At 44.9% G+C, this 21,741-nt stretch overlaps 1 protein-coding gene across 1 annotated transcript; it reads left to right on the forward strand.

The window, feature by feature from the left end:
- The first annotated feature begins 806 nt into the window (after positions 1 to 806).
- Positions 807 to 21,195, forward strand: LOC112843288 (uncharacterized). Its single transcript, XM_025901709.1, has 3 exons — positions 807 to 1,751; positions 1,782 to 1,836; positions 21,098 to 21,195. Exons 1-3 carry the CDS (start codon positions 1,251 to 1,253, stop codon positions 21,193 to 21,195), a joined length of 654 nt encoding a protein of 217 aa, XP_025757494.1. The 5' UTR covers positions 807 to 1,250.
- The last annotated feature ends 546 nt before the right edge of the window (positions 21,196 to 21,741 follow it).

The following is a 21,741-nucleotide window of genomic DNA, read 5'->3' on the forward strand; positions in this document are numbered from 1 at the left end:
ATTTGCGGACTCTGTGCGCAGAGGTTCAGGAGCAGAAGTCCCATTGTAAACAAATCACGGCAGACCCGATGATGTTTCCATGAACATGCTTTTCAGCATCTCTTTATTGAGCACTTTTCACACACGGTTGCTGTACGCATACAGCCGGCTGTAGCTTTTCAGCTCACAGCCCGACATACACCACCAACAACACAACAGCACAGATAGCGCAGACGTAAAGGCAGCAAGGCGTGATTGCGGGTGCCGCTCAGGTGCGTCTGCCTCCCCTGCAGCGGCGCTGCAAACCACGCCCCGCCGCACGCATTAACCAGGTAAAATACATATTTAGGCAGAATTTTGCAAATATCTATTTTTCATTTTTCAGCAGCATAGAGCTTTTTTCCAATTATTTTTTAAGAGTCAGGTCAAGGCTCCAACAGCCCAAAGGCGATATAAGGGTGGCGGCTGACAGTTTTTGTTTGCTACATGGATCATTTTAGTTCAGGTTGGTGTCTTTGCTTTTGTTATATTTCCCGACTTCAAAATGTATTGATTACATAAATATAATTTAATTTTCTCTGTAGCACTTCATGGATTTCATAAGTAACACACCTTAGTTGTTCACACAAAGCATAAAGATAAAAAACAATATATACAGTGTTATCTTCATTTTAGATGTCAAAAAGTATTTGCGGCTCCCAGTGTTTTCTTTTGCATGGAAACCGGGTCCAAGTGGCTCTTTGGGTGTAAAAGGTTGCTGACCCCTGAGTTAGTGATTACTGTGGTGAATAATTCAGGTATTGTCACCATCACTTCATAGCCGGTTTAACACATGCACTGTGGCCGTGACCATCATCACAGAGGACCAGAGGCTCACGTGTTGGACCAAGTGCGGAGATGGTTGAGTTAGCTTTACACAGTCCTTTTTATTTTTGCACCAAGCACAAAGTAACAACTTGGCACGGGAACGTGGCAAAATGTTTAGTGTGAACACGAAGTAAGGTAAAATCACAAAAGACGGAAGTGACGGATAAGGTAAGCGACTCATGTTGTAACTGATGTCAGACGCCGGAGATTTTGGCAGAAAATTAAAGCGAATGGTAGTTTAGAATTGAACAAATTCCTTTAAGCTTCAGTATTACCAAATGCACTTATCAATTGTCTTATAACTAACAACATTTGTCTAAATCATCTTCAACACCCTGGAGAACAACAGGGAGAGTTTAGAGGCTCTCCAAGATTACATTGATCAGTGCTTCCAGGATCTCGTGATGAAGGCCCAGAGTGCATCTTCCCCGGCCAAACTTGAGACGCCGTCGTCGAAAAGATGTCGCCCGGCAGATTCCCCCGGCACAACATCGCCAGCCGGCAAAGATATTGCCGACACACTGGAGTCAATCGACAAGCGATTGTCCAGTTTCGATGCAAGGCTGTCCTTGGTGGAGATTCTTCACCGGGAATTTAAATCCTTGCGAGAATCCCTGGAGTTCAGCCAGCAGCAGGTGGAAACGCTCGCCGCTGAAAATGCCACGCTAAGGGAGTCGGTGAAATGTCTCACAGACAATGTTACCCAGCTCAATAGAGAAAATAAAAAAATAAAAGAGACAATTATTGATCTACAAGCTCGTGGCATGCGTGATAATCTTGTATTTTCTAGTATTCCAGAAGCCGCTGGAGAGGACGTGGAGACCACGGTAAAAAGCTTCATCAAAACCCACCTGAAGCTGCCGGAGGACACGGTGAAGAACATCGTCTTCGATAGGGTGCATCGCCTCGGCCCCATGCGGGCTGCGGCCGGGAGACCACGTCCTATTGTGGCCAGATTTGGCCACTTCAAACAAAAGGAACAGGTGAAAAGTTGCGGCAGGGAATTAAAAGGAACGGACTTCAGCGTGAACGACCAGTTCCCCAAAGAGATCCTGGAACGACGCAGGGTCCTCTTCCCAATCCGACGCGGCTTCATCCAGAAGGGCTCCCGCGCTGTCATCGCTGTGGACCGGCTGTACGTGGACGGACAGCTCCACCGCGACCCCGACATCACTCTGTGGCTGTATTAACTTCACACCAGATAAGAATCCGCTACACCCTTTCCCCATCCACTCACACTAACTTGCATTAACATCTGTTTAACTTACTAGTATCAAATCGCATCTTAAGTGTGATATCATAGCAGAATTTACACCGTCACTCTCCGTCAATGGTTTGATTGGAATGTTTCCGGGTTTTGTTTTCTTCTCTTTTTTCTTCCTCTTTTTCCCCCTCTTGTTTTTATGCTGCTCACCCTTGTCCTTGGTTTCTTTCTTTCTTTTTTCTTTCACTGCTTCGATCACCTGCTTCCACACTCATCCACGAACAACATCCTTTATTTCGACACATACGCACAGCACGATCACGCACAGTCATGCGCTCAGCGGCAGCACATTTACATCAGTCAGACAGCGCACACAGACCTACAGGATACACACACTTAAGCCAAGCGTACTCATATTAGAAACATATGAGAAACATTGAACAAAATACACAAAACAAAACTAGAATTAAATGAGATAATTGATAAAAAAAACAAAATTCTTAGTACAAAGACTACGCTTACATAATTATGAACATAATAATAAATCCGGTCAATTTTTAGCCAACCAGCTAAAAATAAATAAAGAAAAAACAACTATATGTGCTGTTCAAGATTCATCTGGGAACACAATATATGACCCGAAACAAATAAACAACATTTTCAGGGATTTCTATAAAACGTTGTATTCACCACAAATAAACCCATCTAAAAAAGAAATTGATCAGTTTTTAGACAACATAACTCTCCCAAAATTATTAGACTCTCAAGCAATGGCACTGGATTCGCCACTGACATCAGGTGAACTCCAGGAAGCCCTGATAAGTATGCCCAATAATAAGGCTCCAGGTCCAGACGGCTTTCCTGCAGAACTCTACAAAGAATTCTGGACGATTCTAGCACCAGTTTTTTACAGAATGTTGTTGGAAATCAAAGAAAATGGCAGACTTCCATCAAATATGAATTCTGCAAACATTAATCTCCTGCTAAAACCAGGCAAAGACCCTGTATATCCCTCAAGCTATCATCCAATATCCCTTATAAATGTAGACCTTAAAATAATCTGCAAAGCTCTCTCGAAGAGATTAGAGAAAATAACCCCCCTCTTAATTCATCCTGACCAAACTGGTTTCATAAAAGGTAGGCACTCATCAACAAATACACGTAGATTACTTAATTTGATAGACTACTCATACAGTAAAAACCTTGAAACTACTATATTTTCTTTAGATGCAGAAAAAGCGTTTGACAGAGTTAACTGGAAATTTCTGTTTGCAACTTTACACAAATTTGGTTTTGGAAACTCTTTCATTAACTGGTTAAAAATATTATATAATTCCCCAACAGCTTGTGTCAGAACAAATGACCAGACATCCTCCAGCTTCTGTCTCCTGAGGGGCACCAGGCAGGGATGCCCACTCTCCCCGTCACTGTTTGCAATTTTTATTGAACCACTAGCAGCAGCAATTAGACAGAATTCAGTAATTAAGGGCATAAAATGCAAGAACGTGGAACATAAAATCAGCCTTTATGCGGATGATGTGTTACTCTTTCTCCAAAATTCACAAACCAATATCTCTGGGGTGATTGAACTGATAAACTCTTTTGCAAGAATATCAGATTACTCAATTAACTGGTCAAAATCTACAGTCCTTCCGATTAATTGCTCCTTCCATAATTCCTCTACTACTCCACTGCAATCGGGAAATATAAAATATTTAGGTATTAATGTTTCTCCCAAGCTTGCAGATCTAACTAAATTAAACCATATCCCACTTTTAAAGAAAGTAGAAGGCGATCTGGCTAGATGGAAATGTCTACCCATATCACTCATGGGAAGGGTTGCCGCTATAAAAATGATGGTATTACCAAAAATAAATTGTTTATTCTTAATGATCCCAACTAAACCGCCACAAGATTTGTTCAGATCTCTAGATTCATGTATGTCCAACTTCCTTTGGAAAAATAAGCCCCCACGTATCAGCTTAAAAACAGTACAAAAGACCAAGGATAAAGGAGGATTAGAACTACCTAACTTTCAGCACTACTTCTTAGCCAACAGGCTTCAGTTTATCTCAGGATGGCAAAAACATACCCTCTTAGATGAACCTTGGCTAGATGTAGAACAAGCACTTTGCAATAATCTAGAGATTTCAGACCTACCATTTATCAGCTCAAACATCCAACAACATGAATGCTTCAAAAGCATCAACATCAGCTCTTCTCTGACAGCATGGTGGGAGTTTCTGAAGCTGACAGAGTCTTCATTAATCCCATGCAAACGTACACCTATCTGGAACAACCCTGACATATTACAAAACAATAATATGATAAACTTTTCAGATTGGAGTGGTAAAGGAATCAAATACTTAGAACATATTAGAAGGAACAGAATTTATTTCATTTGACAGACTAGTTACACAATATGGGATCAACAAGAAAAGATTTTTAGAGTATCAACAAATTAAATCCATAGTAAAAAAGAAATTTAAACCGGGTCAAGTTGAACTACAAACACCACCAAGTGTGGTACAATTTCTTACTCTTAAAACCCCCAAATTATTTTCCAAAATATACAGAATGCTTTCTAAAACAGATGAATCAATATCACTTCCTATTGCAAAATGGGAAGCGGATTTATCAGTTAACTTAGACCAAAACTTCTGGTCTCAGATTTGCTTAAAAACCTTTCATCTAATTAGAAATCCCAGTCTTCAATTAATTCAATACAAAATACTACATAGAGTGCACTATACAGGTCATCGGATGTTCAAGATGGGCTTTACATCTACCAACAACTGCTCACACTGCCAAACCAATTCACCGGACAATTATATCCACGCTCTTTGGTTCTGTCCACCAGTTCAGAAGTTTTGGCGCGAGATATGTGAAGACTTATCAAAGTGTCTGAAATGTAACATTCCAACTTCCCCTTTAGTGTGCTTGTTGGGCAGCTTAGATTATGTCACTACGGAAAAGAATATAGCCCATATGGTTTTCACTGCCCTATGCATAGCCAAGAAAACAGTCCTCATGAACTGGAAAAATAAAAATAATCTTAATTCTAACCAATATAGAAATTACAGTGGCTTGCAAAAGTATTCGCCCCCCTTGAACTTTCCCACATTTTGTCACATTACAGCCACAAACATGAATCAATGTTATTGGAATTCCAGGTGAAAGACCAATACAAAGTGGTGTACACGTGAGAAGTGGAACGAAAATCATACATGATTCCAAACATTTTTTACAAATAAATAACTGCAAAGTGGGGTGTGCGTAATTATTCAGCCCCCTGAGTCAATACTTTGTAGAACCACCTTTTGCTGCAGTTACAGCTGCCAGTCTTTTAGGGTATGTCTCTACCAGCTTTGCACATCTACAGACTGAAATCCTTGCCCATTCTTCTTTGCAAAACAGCTCCAGCTCAGTCAGATTAGATGGACAGCGTTTGTGAACAGCAGTTTTCAGATCTTGCCACAGATTCTCGATTGGATTTAGATCTGGACTTTGACTGGGCCATTCTAACACATGGATATGTTTTGTTTTAAACCGTTCCATTGTTGCCCTGGCTTTATGTTTAGGGTCGTTGTCCTGCTGGAAGGTGAACCTCCGCCCCAGTCTCAAGTCTTTTGCAGACTCCAAGAGGTTTTCTTCCAAGATTGCCCTGTATTTGGCTCCATCCATCTTCCCATCAACTCTGTCCAGCTTCCCTGTCCCTGCTGAAGAGAAGCACCCCCAGAGCATGATGCTGCCACCACCATATTTGACAGTGGGGATGGTGTGTTCAGAGTGATGTGCAGTGGTAGTTTTCCACCACACATAGCGTTTTGCATTTTGGCCAAAAAGTTCCATTTTGGTCTCATCTGACCAGAGCACCTTCTTCCACATGTTTGCTGTGTCCCCCACATGGCTTGTGGCAAACTGCAAACGGGACTTCTTATGGTTTTCTGTTAACAATGGCTTTCTTCTTGCCACTCTTCCATAAAGGCCAACTTTGTGCAGTGCACGACTAATAGTTGTCCTATGGACAGATTCCCCCACCTGAGCTGTAGATCTCTGCAGCTCGTCCAGAGTCACCATGGGCCTCTTGGCTGCATTTCTGATCAGCGCTCTCCTTGTTCGGCCTGTGAGTTTAGGTGGACGGCCTTGTCTTGGTAGGTTTACAGTTGTGCCATACTCCTTCCATTTCTGAATGATGGCTTGAACAGTGCTCCGTGGGATGTTCAAGGCTTGGGAAATCTTTTTGTAGCCTAAGCCTGCTTTAAATTTCTCAATAACTTTATCCCTGACCTGTCTGGTGTGTTCTTTGGACTTCATGGTGTTGTTGCTCCCAATATTCTCTTAGACAACCTCTGAGGCCGTCACAGAGCAGCTGTATTTGTATTGACATTAGATTACACACAGGTGCACTCTGTTTAGTCATTAGCACTCATCAGGCAATGTCTATGGGCAACTGACTGCACTCAGACCAAAGGGGACTGAATAATTACGCACACACCACTCTGCAGTTATTTATTTTTAAAAAAGTGTTTGGAATCATGTATGATTTTCGTTCCACTTCTCACGTGTACACCACTTTGTATTGGTCTTTCACCTGGAATTCCAATAACATTGATTCATGTTTGTGGCTGTAATGTGACAAAATGTGGGAAAGTTCAAGTTCAAGCCACTGTATCTATTAGATTACATTAGTCTTGATACAGCCTCTGCCACCACATCAGATCAATTGCTCTGGGCTCCTTTGATCAGCTCTATCACCTAGTGGGGGTGGGGGGTCATAGTTTGGTCCCACCATAGCTGTTGTGATTGGTGTGGGGGTAGGGACAGGCTTGGGGCATCGGGGGGTTCCCCAGGAGCATCTTCCTTGGAGGGCTCAACCCGGGGTTGCGGTCATGTCCTATTAAGGGCTCTGTTGGCTCTTAGGTGACGGTTTCCTCGTGGCTGCGTGCAGCGGGGCTAGGGGAGGGTCTGTGCTGACAGACGTGGGTTACTGACCTGGTAGCCTGGCTGCCCCTGGGTGGGTCCGGGACGGGTGTGGGATTCTGGGGGTGCTCCGTCTCTGGGCTGGGGCCCTGGCTGGGCCTTGGGGGCTTGGGTCCTGGTTGGTGTGTTGCCGGGGTTGTGGGCGGGTGGGTGTCTGGGGGCCCAGCCCTGGCGCAGGGTGCCGCCAGTGCATCAAGCCACCTGGGGGGCTCTTCAACTGATGGGGAGGCTTGGCGGCTGCTTGTCGGGGCCTGGAGCCTGGGGCTCGCTCAGGCCACTTCGGGGATGGGGTGTCCTCGGCCTCTCGGCCTGGGGCTCGGTCACTCTGGCACAGCTGGCTGCCGGCGGAGCTCACGGGCACGTCACTGCAACCCCCCCGGCTTCTGCTCCGCGGCTGCTGAGTGACCCCTCATCTGGGGCTCTCCTCAGCTCTTTCTGGGATAGTGGCGCGGCTGCCCCTCTGTTGGTCTTCCTCGGTCTCTTGTGTTCTGGGGGCCTCTGGATGTCTGGAGTCTTGATCTCCTCCATACCTGCTTCATGCCCTGGAGGACGGGGCTATGGCTGTCACGATCCTGGGTCTTATGACCCAGTGTTTTGAGTTTTAGTTCTTTTGATCTTTATAGTGTATGTTTAAGCTTATTAGGTTTCCTATGTTCATTTGCTTATTAGTTTTCCCTTGTGTCTTCCAACCCCTGTTAAGTCTCCCTTGCCTTTCATGTGTTTCATGTCTGTGTCTTACGTTGTCAAGTTCTGGTTGTCATGTCTGCATCTCATGTTTCCTGTTTTATTTTGAAGAGATCTTGTGTTCTTGTGTTCATCGTGTTTAGTTTTACTCTTCTACTGTGAGGTCGTTATGTTCATGTGTTTCAGCTGTTCCCCCATGTGTTCCCACTTCTGTCATTAGCCTCCTGTGTGCATTTAGTCTGTGCCTTGCCATTCAGTCTTTGTCGGATCGTCTGTGTTATTCCCATGCCATGTCCTGCGTTCAGGTTTTCATATATCCTCCTCATCATTGCCATGTTTAGAGTTTTGTTTGTGTTTTTGTTTGCCAGGGTTTTCATAGTTTGTGCTTCCTTTCTAGTTTACCCAGTTTAGGTTATTGCTTAGTTTGTATTGTTTTTGCCCTTTTATTTTGTACTGTTCAGTTTGCCTTAATAAACAGCTCATCAGTTAAGTTTGAGTTTTAGAATGTCTGCACCTGGGTCCACTCTTCACACTCCACGCAGTTTGCCTCGGCAAACTGTGACAGTGGCCCCCCACACCCTCTAGCAGATCATTACATGAAGGAACCTTTTAAAAACAAGCGCGTTCATGCTCACAGGTGTACACACGGGTGCTCACACACACAAACTACACCCTTTTTGGCTCCTACCTCAAAGCACACTGTGCGCTGTCGATCCAACGTGCTGCACAATAATGTTTAATATTTAGTATTTACTGTCATATTCCCATAGATCATCGTGATGATGTTTATTATGTTGCTCTTTTTTTTTTCTTCTGCTTGTTTTCTTTTTTCTTTCTCAACAGCTGATCCAGATGATACGTATTTTTTGTCTGCTTATTCTGTTGTTTTTTGCCCTTTGTCCCCGTCCCTCTTCTCCGCTGTTTTTCTTTCCCTTTCTTTCTCCCTTTTCTTTTCCCCAGTCAAGTCTGTCCCGTATTTAACAAGTGAAAATAAAATAAAATAAACCATTACGGCAAGGCTGGGATGGTCCATTTGGTAAAGTAAATCCGTTGGGCATCTTTCTTCGCCTTTAGACAATAATTCTGATGGCAAAAGAGCCAAACGGGACAGGCAAAAAAAAAATAAAAATAGAGTGAACATGAAGTACAATTATGCTTGGTGTGAGGTTCATGCCTAGGAAAACTAGCGTAGAAGTCTAAGACAGGTTGCACTGAGGAGAGAGGACAACAAGAGAACTCCTCCAGGTGTACATGGATTTAACAGAGGGGTATGGCTTACTTTGCAGGTGGAGTCAGTGGTGCTCTGAGGGGAGAAAATGAAGTTCTGGGTGAGCCGAGTGGAGAGATGATGGCTGACTTAAGTTCCAATTGGTCCTGTGCAAGAAGGCAGGCAGGTGTAAGATTGGAAACTTTGCAGGTGATGGAGCATGAACAGCAGTGAGTGTGGCGAGTGTTGGAATAGCAAGCTGAGCTGAAGAGTGGAGCTGTGATGTGACCAGAGAACTGAAGCACAAGAGAACGAGGTGAGACATGAGAGCCTGTTACCAACACAGCATAGCTGATGAACTGGTGGTGAAGAGACGGCAACGCAAACATCTGCAGCACATTGCTCCAGATTAGCTCCAGGTGAGGTGGTGATAGCTCCACCCTGGGGCAGGCACAGGAGAACATGGACTCATCTGGACTGTGACGGTCATAGATTGTGGAAATGTAAACGTCTGCGTAACTCTGATTTCTGGTTGTGGTAGTGTTCTCCAATCTCATTGGGCAGTGAGTGTGATGTGGGCTACAGTTTATCTTAAAAGTTTATTGACTCCTCGACGCACCAAAACCAAGGAACCAAAATTACCCCACAAAATGCCGAAAGAAATAACTTCAATATTATAAAGAAAATTATAAAGAGAGATAAGTGATAATAAAGTAATTAAATAGATAATAAAACTCAAATGTGTAAAATCATAAAATAATTTAGCAAAACCTAGTATGCAAAATCTGCATTTTGAACACCCTGCAGACGTTCAAAGGAGGCATTACTTAGACAGGTAAAGAACGAGTTACAATAGTCTAAACGAGATGAAACAAAAGCATGCCTAATCATTTCAAGTTCGGAACGTGACACAATACGACTCAGCTTAGCAATATTTCTTAACTGGTAGAAACAGGAGTGAACCAGAGATTTAACATGAATATCCAAGGACAGAGCTGAGTCAAATGTAACACCAAGATCCTAATAGAAGATTTAACAAAAGAGGCAAGGGGGCCTAAATTCTTTACTACCAAAGCACTGTGTCCAGCACTTTCTATCTGCTGCTATTTCAGTAGTGAAAATGCTTCTGAAATGCAACTTAGACAGAGGGATTCTCCAGTCAGTTCATTTTAATGAATTATACAGATTTATAGCAGTTGTTTCCTAAAAACAGTGAAAACATGAAATAAGCTTTCGAACCCTTTAATTGACACTGTTGTGGTGCAGTGTTGTCTGCGGCTCCGTTGCAGAGGAGGGGTGGTACAGTGGGTTTGGGGACAGTGCCACCTCATCATGCCTCAGTGTTTAATAGCTGTCAGGGAGCAGAGAAGAAGACAGACCTGTGTGTGTGCTAAAAAACACCTGAAACGTTCATTTGCTCTGACTGTGTGTGTTGTGCCTACAGCCAGAGCTGTAAATACTAATATGGTGATTATTTAAACATATCCAGTATTCACGAATGTGACTTAGTTTAAATCAGAAACCTATACTTGAAACGTTGCTTTTCAGTGGTGGAATATGATTAAGTACATGTACTTCATATTCTGCTTCAGAAAGCTACAACTTAGAGGTTGTGTGCTTTTTTTTTGCTTCCATTTCATGCTTCTGTCGCACTATATTAGACGTTTTATTTATATGCATGTAATGTTGTAAATGACACCTGTAAATAAGTTACCCAGCTGTGTACATGAATATAAGTAAAATTACTGATTTATAGTTAGTTAATCAATTTTTACTATGTCTTGTTTGTTTGTTTTTTATTGTTTGTTTCTAGAAAAAAGAGAAGAACTAGATCAGGGGTGGCCAACCAATCAGAGACCAAGAGCCACTTTTTTTTACTGTGTTACCACAAAGAGCCACATCATACGCATGGGCACACATCAACATCACCCATCCTTTCCTCCCTCTCTCTCTCACACACACACGCACAAAAAATACACACATCTCGGCTCAGCCAGATTTATTGTAAATGTCACACACCAACATGATAATGACAGAAATGGACTCCTACAGTACTAAAACCACAGGCCAGTCATTTTCAACAATGAACATTGTGTGCACTGTCTCACGCACACAAACTCTCAGTTCAACCAAGTCCACAAACAAAAATATAATAATCTACAATAGCATTTTACTTTTACAATGCATGTTGTTTAGTGGGACTTCTGGCATTCCTTGCCTTGAACAATCCTCTTCAAATCTGGCTTGTATTCCGTTTTTGCCACTCGAAGCAATTCTTTCACATGAGTGTCAGTCAGAACAGATCGATGCTTTGATTTCACATGTTTTAGGGTAGAAAACACAGACTCGCAGACGTATGTTGACCCAAACATTGACAGTATCTTAAGCGCAGAGACAGACATTGGGGTATTTTTCCATTGCCACACTTTTCCAGAACTCAATGGTCCCTTCCCTTAAAGCAGGTTTCAATTGGTCCTCCTCACAAAGATCGATCATCTCCAACTCAGCCGCAGCTTCATCTGTGACTAGCGGGGCTTTCAAACAGGGAGGAGGTGGATCGTCTGGCTGAGTGGTGCGACACAAACAACCTGCTGCTTAACACCGAGAAGACCAAGGAGCTCATCGTGGACTACAGGAGGAATGCTGACCCACATCCACCCATCCACATTAAGGGGATGGCTGTGGAGCGTGTGAGCAGCTTCAAGTTCCTGGGAGTCCACATCTCCGAGGATCTCATCTGGACGACCAACTGCTCCAAGCTGGTCAAGAAGGCTCACCAGCGCCTCTTCTTCTTGAGGACTCTGAGGAAGAACCACCTGTCCTCAGACATCCTGGTGAACTTCTATCGCTGCACCATCGAGAGCATCCTGACCAACTGTATAACAGTCTGGTACGGGAACTGCTCTGCCTCGGACCGGAAGGCGTTGCAGAGGGTCGTGAAAACTGCCCAGCGCATCGCCGGAGCACCACTTCCTGTCATAAAGGACATCTACAGGAAGCGGTGTCTGAAAAGGGCTGGGAAAATCATCAAAGACCCCAGTCACCCATCACATGGACTCTTCACCCTCCTGCCCTCTGGGAGGCGCTACAGGAGCCTCCGGACTAAGACCACCAGGTACCGGAACAGCTTCTTCCCCACAGCTGTCAGACTCCTGAACTCTGCCTCCTGACATCTGACCCACGTTAAACTCATGGACTGAACATACACACACCCACAACCACTAGCACTTTATCACTATCACAATTATCCTAACTGCACTACTGTATAGTTCTGTGTAGATAATCATTCTGTACATACGATAATTTTTAATCCCACAACTGTTTATAACTTGCATAGTTCACATTTCTGTATAACTGTATATCTCAGATTTCTGTATAGTTTTTATTTCATATTTATATCCTGTCATAGCCTGTACATAGCTTGTACTCACTACAGCCTGTACATACTTATAGTTATAGAATATTCATAACATACTTTACACTGTGTACATTATAACATACCATAATAGACCCATTTCTGTAATATACTTACACATCTCTATTATTGCTAATTTATATTGTAATATATCTATATCACGGCTAAAGCACTTTCTGGATGGATGCAAACTGCATTTCGTTGCCCTGTACCTGTGACATGTGCAATGACAATAAAGTTGAATTCTATTCTATTCTATTCTATTCTAAACAGCCGGTCTCTGCATTAAATGGGTCAACGAGGAACGTAATCTGTGGCCTTTTCAATTGTAGATCATGGAACCGGGTCACAAAGCTTTCGTGCAAGTTTTCAATCAGCGTTGCATATCTGGCTCTTTGCTTACTCAGGGCGGCGCTGGCGACTTGCCCGCTGGCTTTTAGCAGAGTGGGAAAATGTGTTAAATCTCCCTTTTGAATATGTGTCTTGAACAGCTTCAGTTTGTTGACAAACGCAAACACACTTTGCACCAGGTCAGGCAGCATTTTTAACTTACCCTGCAGGGTCAGGTTCAGTCTGTCCAAGTGACACAACATGTCGACCAAAAAGGCCAGATCCATAATCCACTTGAGGTCCGAGAGCTCGGGATAGTCCTTCCCTTCCATTAACAGTTTCACAGCATCCAAAAGCTCAAAGAAGCGAGAGAGTACCTGGCCTTTTGACAGCCACCTCACAGTGCAGTGCAGCGGCAGGTCACCTGGAAGCCCTTGGTCCAGCTCAGCAATGAGATTCTTGAATTACCTGTGGTTAAGCACATGTGTGCGGATATAATTGACGATTTCCATCACAGGCTTCATGACGTTATCTAAATTCAGTGATTTAGACACGAGTTGCTCCATGTGGATGATGCAGTGGACATTCCAAAAGTCAGGAATAGTTTGGTCAGCTTTGCACAGCCCCACAAGCCCGTTCACAGATCCCATCATGGCTGGCGCTCCATCCGTGGCTATTGCAGTTAATTTCGTTATGGGCAGATTTGCTTTTTCAAATGCAGCCATCATGGTTTCTTTCACATCTATCCCACGGGTTCTGTCTTTTAATGGCACAATATCCAGGAGTTCTTCTTTGATCACACAATCGTTTGACACAGACGTGCAAATATTGCCAACTGAGGCTTGTCTTGTATATCACAACTCTCATCCAATGCGACACTAAAATACTCACATGCTTGAAGGTCAGAGTGCAACTGTGATTCAATAGCCGTGTTAATGTCCGATATTCTGTGTTCAACAGTGTGGCGGGACAGTTGGACGTCTGATACCATGCGTTTTAGTTTGTCGTTTTCAGGAGACAAGATTTCAACAACGTCACTGAGGCATTTTTTAACAAACTCCCCTTCATTGTATGGCTTTTTAGCCCGTGCAATGTTCCAAGCCAGCTGATAGGATGCGAGCGTTATGGTCTCTGACCGCTTCGTAAATTTTTGGAAAAACTGTATCTGCTTTTCTGCCTGACTTTTCAAAGTGGCCAACTCGTGCTTGTGAAGTTCAGTCCCTTTTGGAAATTCCTGGTTGATGTTAGCATGGAGTGAGCTGAAGTGGCGCTGAAGATTTGAAGCTTTGAAATGCGCTAATGACATCTGACATATAAGGCAGAATGGCTTGCCATTGCGTTCAACAAAAAAATATAAACTCTCCCACTCTGTTAAAAACGTCCTGTGTTCATCTTCATATTTTCTTTTTGCTGTGCATTTTTTCCCTGCCATTTTGAGGGCGAACTTGCTCCTACTGGGAAACTTTGTGGTATTTTCATCTCACACACATGCGCATTTGATGAAAATACCATATTGAACTCAAGCGAAGCGAACGCGCACATTTTAAAACAACAACACTAAAAAACACAAAACACAAACACAAACTTTGATATGAACGTAAGAGCCGCATGAAACCAGGCAAAGAGCCGCATGCGGCTCGAGAGCCGCGGGTTGGCCACCCTGAACTAGATCGAGAGTGTGCAACCTAGTATATACTATATATAGTATAGTATAGTATACTATATATAGTATACTATACTATACTATATATAGTATATATGGAGGGCTCTAGAGTGCGACCAATTTGGTGCAACTAAAAAAAAACTGTTCGGTAACAAAAAAAAAAAAAAAATCTCTGCAACTCTCGGTGTGGTCAACAACAGACACACATTATGCCCCTATCGTGGACTAAACCAATCAGAGATAGTCAGGGCGGGACCTCTCTGATTGGCTGTGGTCAATTTCAAATGCAGGTGGATAGAGAGAGGTGAGTAGCTTGAATAAAGCGATATCGATTCATTAAATCCTGAATCGACTTTTAAATATAACTGTGTTTTGCCAGAAACGCCAAAATCTCAGATTAAAGCTCACAAAACTATTTCAACAACCACCAAACAGCAAATGAGAGCAGCTACACGGATTTCACACAGAGACGTAAACACAGAGCGGACCCGACGCATCAGAATCAGCTTTGTCTTTCTTGGCTTTCTCATTTAAAATTATTATGAACACCAGCTACAACAGTGGCAGTATACTTGTTTTCTTGATCAGCAGAGCAGTGTCCAGTATCAAGTACTTATTTTCTATATGAAAATAAAAGTTGTAATGCAGTTAAATCAGCCCAGTGTTCTATTTTTCTTACTTTGCACAATGTTTACATCAGTAAATTTGGTGGTCATAGCTGCTAGCTGCCTGGGTAACAGTGTCATGGGTCTGTAGCTCTGTCCGCTTAGGGAACAGATTTAGTTTTAAAATAAGTTACAGGTGTTTCCCGCCTTACTGAAGGGCTTATGTTTCACTAAAAACTATGTGATATGCATATCCACATAACTATGGATTATTATAGTTACAATATTAAAAAAACCCCACACTGTGTGTGTGTGTGTGTGCGCGTGTTTCATCAGTATAGTTTTTTTGTTACATTCTTACCCTACCATGACCATCCCTTTCTTTTGCCCTACTAATATTCCAGTTTCAGTTTATTTCCCACAGTTTTTTAAATCTGTTTCCTTATGGTTCCAAGCTTTCTCACCAATCTTTGCATTTTATTATTATCCCATAACACTTGTTCAATCAGCTACCATCTCTCCTGTGGACCTTTTAATGTGTAAGGCTGCGTTCACACCGAACGCGATAGAGGCGAGCGAAAACGCCCTAAACGCCCCTAATTTGACGCGTGCACATCCGCACCTCAACACGTGTCCAAGAAAAACCCATCGCGCCTCAAAATTGCATCTTTCCACGCGCGTGGACCGGAAATGTGGGAGGAAGTTGTGCCAGATGTGTTGTGCTGCAGATGTCCTCTAAATAAACACATTATCTTGTTAGCGGAAAGGTATTTGTACATCAGTGGGAAAATAGCGGGACAGTAGGCGGGCTTGCTAGCTTTTGCGCGGCTTTATCGGGTCAGTCTGAAAATTAAAAAGGAGAATGAATGAACTTACCAGGTTGCCCGATCTCCTCACTTCTGTGCCTCCAAGCTCGGTCCTTTTTATTCCTGTCTCGGTAGAAGTAGCAGCTGGCATCATACAGCTCTGGGTGATTAGCCATGGCAGTGATGAGTTTTTCCTCCATACTGAATGAAGAATGAAGGGCTTTGGTTTGATCTACCCCTGTGACCTGGTTACAGCCACGTCACCGGCCTCCTGATTGGTTGTCGGGGCGCGATTTGACGTCGGAGTTCATATTTTCCAACTCCAGCGGTTGGCGCGGTACGGGCGTGTGCACAAAATGCAACACACAATCTGACACGCGTGGTTTTCTTCGCGAGTCAAACGCGCCCCACGCGGTACACTGATGCGCGTTTCACGGGTTTTGGCATTTTCGCGACGCAAATCTGCTTCCGCATGTTCGCCAGATGCGCAATCGCGTGTCATCGCGCTCTTTCCATTGACTTTACATGTACACCTGACGCTCTGGCCGCCTCTATCGCGTTCGGTGTGTGCGCACCGTAAGTCTCAGATCAACACAGCCCTGGCCTCCAGCACTATCAGCAGCAACATTGTACCCATCAGGTAAAACAGGCCACGTCAGAAGATATGACATCCAGTAAGATGGGGAGGGGGGAAAAGGCCAAAAGATATAAAAGTTAGGTGAAGAAGAGATACAGGGTTCTTCCCTTTTGTCTTCTGAGATGAACAGTTCAGTTTCAGATGGCAGAGGGACCAACCTTTGCCCAAAACTGTGAACCTGCAAATTGGTTTTGTATATTTTTGGCTTCTTGGCTGCTTATTTCTGCCATGTTAAATGGCTAATTCAAAAAGATTTCAGTTTACATCATACTTCCACTGAATGCCCAGGGGATACTGTTTTCCTGTTGAGTGATGCTCACAACACAGGGATAAATGCATCTTCAGATCAGGTTGTGCTCATCATCTCTCCAACCTCTTTTCTACAATTATCACCAGCAAGCAGCAGAGAGAACACCCTGTTTGAAATCTGTACTCCCCAAATTCGACCAACACGTTAAGTGTCCTACCAGGGAGGACTGGACACTGGACCATAGTCTACAGCAAAATCAAGCAGACCTACAAAGCGACAACCCTCCCTACCTGGGACAATCTAACCACCTCTCTCTGCTCCTCATCCCTGCCTATACCTGTTTCAGGAAACAAACTCCTCTGAGCACCTGGGCCATTAAAACATGGCCAAATGATCCTACAGGACTGTTTTGATCTGACAGCAGGTCCTGGAGACCAGCCCGCTGTGCTCAAAGCCTGCGCTCACAAGGTTCTTCCACCTCTCCCTGACCGATGCCACCATTCCTAGGCCTCCTCCATCATGCCAAAAAGCCTGGAATAGACAGCCTCAGGGACCACAGACTTACAGCCCTCATGTCTGCAGTCATGAAGTGTTTTGAGTGGTAGGTTCTAAGCACATTAGAGACAGTTACCTCTGGGCTTTCTGGACTGTTAACAAACACCACACCACACCCCACCCCTCCCCACCCACCCACCCACCAATCTGAGCCATGGTCTGAGTAACCCTCATCACTCAGGCCACTCACACATGGACTCTACCAAGTCCATTGCACTACTTCCAAGCACTTTGCAACCTGTCCTTCTAATGCGTGCCTTTCTATTCTGCCTTCTTCCTGCTTGTATATAGCTCTCATGTTTGTTATTTATTCCTGCTGTCTTATTTGTATTTTATACCTGCACAGTTGCTGTGGAGCACCCACAATTTTCTTGCACATGTACAATGACAATAAAGGGCTATTCTATTCTATTTTATTCTATTCTATTCTATTCTATTCTACAAAAGATCAGAACAAAATCAGCATTAGCTCAGAGTAGGCTAATTAGAAAGTATAATTCAGGTTATTAGAATATTATATGGTGATGTTTTTTATTATTATTTGCTTTTGCTTTTGGAGGTGCTGATCCTCATTCCCGCTGCTTCACACTCGGCTGCGAACCGTTCCAGTGCGAGCTGGAGGCCATACCCGATGAAGCCAACAGAACCACATCATCTGCGAAAAGCAGAGATGAGATTCTGAGGCCACCAAAGTGAAAGCCCTCCGCCACTTGGCTGAGCCTAGAAATCCTGTCCATAAAAATTATGAACAGAATCTGTGACAAAGGGCAGCCCTGGCGGAGCCCATCACCCACTGGGAACGAGTCCGACTTATTGCCGGCAATGCGAACCAACCTCATGCAACGGTTGTATAAGGACTGAATGGCCCATAGCAATGGGCCAGACACCCCATACTCCCATAGCACCTCCCACAGGACACCCCGAGGGACACGATCGAATGCCTTCTCCAAGTCCACAAATCACATGTAGACTGGTTGGGCAAACTCCCATGCACCCTCAAGTATCCTTGAGAGGATAAAGAGCTGGTCCAGTGTTCTGCGACCAGGACGAAAACCGCATTGTTCCTCCTGTATCTGAGGTTCGACTAGCGGACGAACTCTCCTTTCCAGCACCCTTGCATAGACTTTCCCAGGGAGGCTGAGGAGTGTGATCCCCCTGTAGTTGGAACACACCCTCCAGTCCCCCTTCTTAAAATTGGGGACCACCACCCTGGTCTGCCAGTCCAGGGGTACTGCCCCTGATCTCCACGCAACATTGTAGAGGTGTGTCAGCCAGGACAGCCCTACAACATCCAGAGCCTGCAGGAACTCGGGGCGGACCTCATCTACACCAGGGGCTCTGCCACCAAGGTGTTGTTTAACTGCCTCAGTGACCTCACCCCCGGAAATTGGCAGGTCATTCCCCTTATCCCCAGACTCTGCTTGCTCCTTGGAAGACGTGTCAGTGGGATTAAGGAGCTCCTCAAAGTAGTCCTTCCACCGCCCAACAATTTTCTCAGTCGAAGTCAGTAGTGCTCCACCCGCACTATACACAGTGCAGGTAGAGCACCGCTTTCCCCTCCTGAGATGCGGTTTGCCAGAATCTCTTCGAGGCAGTCCGAAAGTCTTTTTCCATGGCCTCTCCGAACTCCTCCCACACCCGAGTTTTTGCTTCAGCCACTGCCCGAGCCGCATTCCGCTTGGCCTGTCGATACCTGTCGGCTGCCTCCGAAGTCCCACAGGCTAACCAAGCCCGATAGGACTCCTTCTTCAGCCTGGTGGCTCCCTTCACCTCTGGTGTTCACCATTTGGTTCGGGGTTTACCACCACGACAGGCACCAACCACCGTGCGGCCGCAGCTCAATGCAGCAGCTTCGGCAATGGAGATGCTGAACATGGTCCATTCAGACTCAATGTCCCCAGTATCCCTCGGAATGCTATTGAAGCTCTGCCGGAGGTGTGCATTAAAAATCTCCCGGACTGGGGCCTCTGCTAGGCGTTCCCAGGACACCCTCACTACGCGTTTAGGTGCGTCCTCCCCCGCCACCTGATCCAACTCACCACCAGGTGGTGATCAGTTGACAGCTCAGCCCCTCTCTTTACCCTTTACCCTCTAAATCTGAGGCCATGATTCTCAGCCTGAAAAGGGTGGATGCTGCTGCCCCCTCGACCCGGATAAAGCGGAAGAAGATGGATGGATGGATGGATGATTTTGCTTTTGTTTTGGTCCTGCTAAAGTGCTTTCATAGAAATTATCACAATTAAAGTTTAAAATGGTGGGATTCATTCTTTAACCTTTAGTAAATAGTGAAGAAAAAAATCTGAGTATTCATCTTAATGAATGTATATAGCTCCTACAGGTTGCTCCAGCCCTTTAAAAATAAAAGGCCCTTGAGGCCTAATGTCCAGGCCCCTAAAATGATCCAGTTAATTGACAAGTGCACCAATCGAGAAGGGAGCTGCCGTCAACAGGTGGGAATTTTACCTGCAAGGCTACTCAAGTTTTTGCTCATCTTATCAGTGGAAGCAGGAAAGACACCCGGCCTTCATGGTATGTAGTGCAGGGCGAGTCACCTCACCCACATTGGCTCCATCTGAACTCTGCCTATAGCCACCTTCTCCAGCTCATCAGGGGGATACCGAGACGCTCCAAAGCCAGCTGAGAGATACAATCTCCCCAGAAGGTTTTGGGTCTGCGCCAGGGCCTCCTCTGGGTAGGACATGGTTGGAATACAATACCTAGGAGGCATCCAGAAGCCTCCTACTACCATCCTAGCACCAGCCCAAGCAGCAGCTCTACTCTGAGTTGCTCTTGAATGGACTGGACTGACAGCTTCGTTTTCATGCTTAGCTCTCTCTTCACCACAACAGTCATAACACAGAGGAATAAATTTAATTGCATTAGATGTTTTTGTGTGTTCAGATCTATATTGGAGATGTGGAGAGGAACTCTCATCTCATTAATTTAAAATCTTCAATCAGCCTCATCTCACATGTGAATCATCAGCAGCAATCACCAGCTCAGACTTCCAGTCTCTCCCAGATTGTCTGCTACCTCCTGGTGGTAAATTGCCTTCCATGTTTTGCTTATGCTTCGCTACTCCTTGTGTTAATGCTAATCTCCTTGTGCCTCTGTTTCCCTCACTCTAGGATCAGTTTTAGTGACGGTGGTGGATTCTGTTATCATGGACCTTACTGCAAACTTACCTTCCTGGTCTCCTGCTCATGCCTAGCCCTGGAGCTTAGAAATGTTGAGTCAACTTTAAATAGTAACTTGAACCATCCGTCCATTCTCTTTCACTTACCCGTATCAAGGTTGTTGGGTGGGTCAGTTACCATAGGGGGAGGTGTAGGGTAAACCCTGGACAGGTGAGATGGCTAACACACTCCCATTCACACCTATGTGCAATTTGGTACTACATTATTTAAAACCACTACAAGAATAATCATTTGTAGACATCAAACAGATGTATCAGTGACCCAACTCTCTTTGCTATGAAACTCAAAGCCAGCTTAGTTAGCTTACTTCATTTCTAACAGAAAATAATGTGTTTGAGTTATTTTAGCCAATATGTAAGTGGTGCAGGCAAACCCTTTTTACATATTATACTAAACCACTTTTTCCTGCATGTGTCGACCTGCTGCCAGCTCAAAAAGATCAAACCTCTGGCCCAGGCTTAGCTGTCCCACTCCCATCTCCCCATAGCGAGATGGGAGTGGTAAAAGACAATCATTTTTCAAAGACTGTTAACACCGTTAAATTAAAGTCTGTAAGCCATGTACCTAAGTCAAAGACTGTCAGTTCAGGTTCTGTCAATTCAAAGACCGATAGTTCCAAAGACTGCCCACCAAGGTGGAAGAAGTTCAAAGCCAATTTCTGATGAGTCAGATTTTCAGAGCCTGTTCCTCTGCCTCTCTGTGGTCCTGTTCCCAGGGCGCTGTGCTCCAGCCATCCCCTCTACCTGTATCAGTTTCCCAGGTAAGGAGGCCTGGGGCCTGGTTGGTCCTTGCTCCGGTTTCCAGGCCAGGTGAGACTCTGCTAGTCTCTGCACTTGTACCAGCTCGTCAGGTGGGAACAGCAGCTGCCTAGCTGTTGCCCGTCCCGGGTTCCAGGGTGAGGGCGGCCATGAACCAGCTCTCTCCTGCATCTGTACCTACTCTTCGGGTGGGAGTGACTGATGTCCGGTCTGCCCCGGTCCCTGAGGTGAGGCCAGCCAGGACACAGCTGACCTCCGCACCCGTACCTACTTCTCGGTGGGAGCGGCTAGTGTGTGGCAGGTGCCTGCACCCGTTCCTGTCTCAGTTGGAGGTGAGGCTGTCCAGCAGTTTCCCTCACTTTAATCACCAATTCAACCACCATTACCACCACCATTGCAACAACCATTACAACCTCTACTTCAGTCACCAGCTCTGTTACCTGCTCAGCCACCGGTTCAGCCAGAGGTCTCTGCACCTGCTGGTCCTGTGTTGCCTCAGCCAGGGATCTCCACACCTACCGTCTGTTCCCACTGGGGGCCTTTGTGAACTGCTCCAGCACTCTGCGGCTTCCATGCAGCCATCTGTTTCCACTGGTGGCTC

Source organism: Oreochromis niloticus, linkage group LG20 (assembly GCF_001858045.2).
Source record: "Oreochromis niloticus isolate F11D_XX linkage group LG20, O_niloticus_UMD_NMBU, whole genome shotgun sequence".
NCBI classification, from domain to species: domain Eukaryota; kingdom Metazoa; phylum Chordata; class Actinopteri; order Cichliformes; family Cichlidae; genus Oreochromis; species Oreochromis niloticus.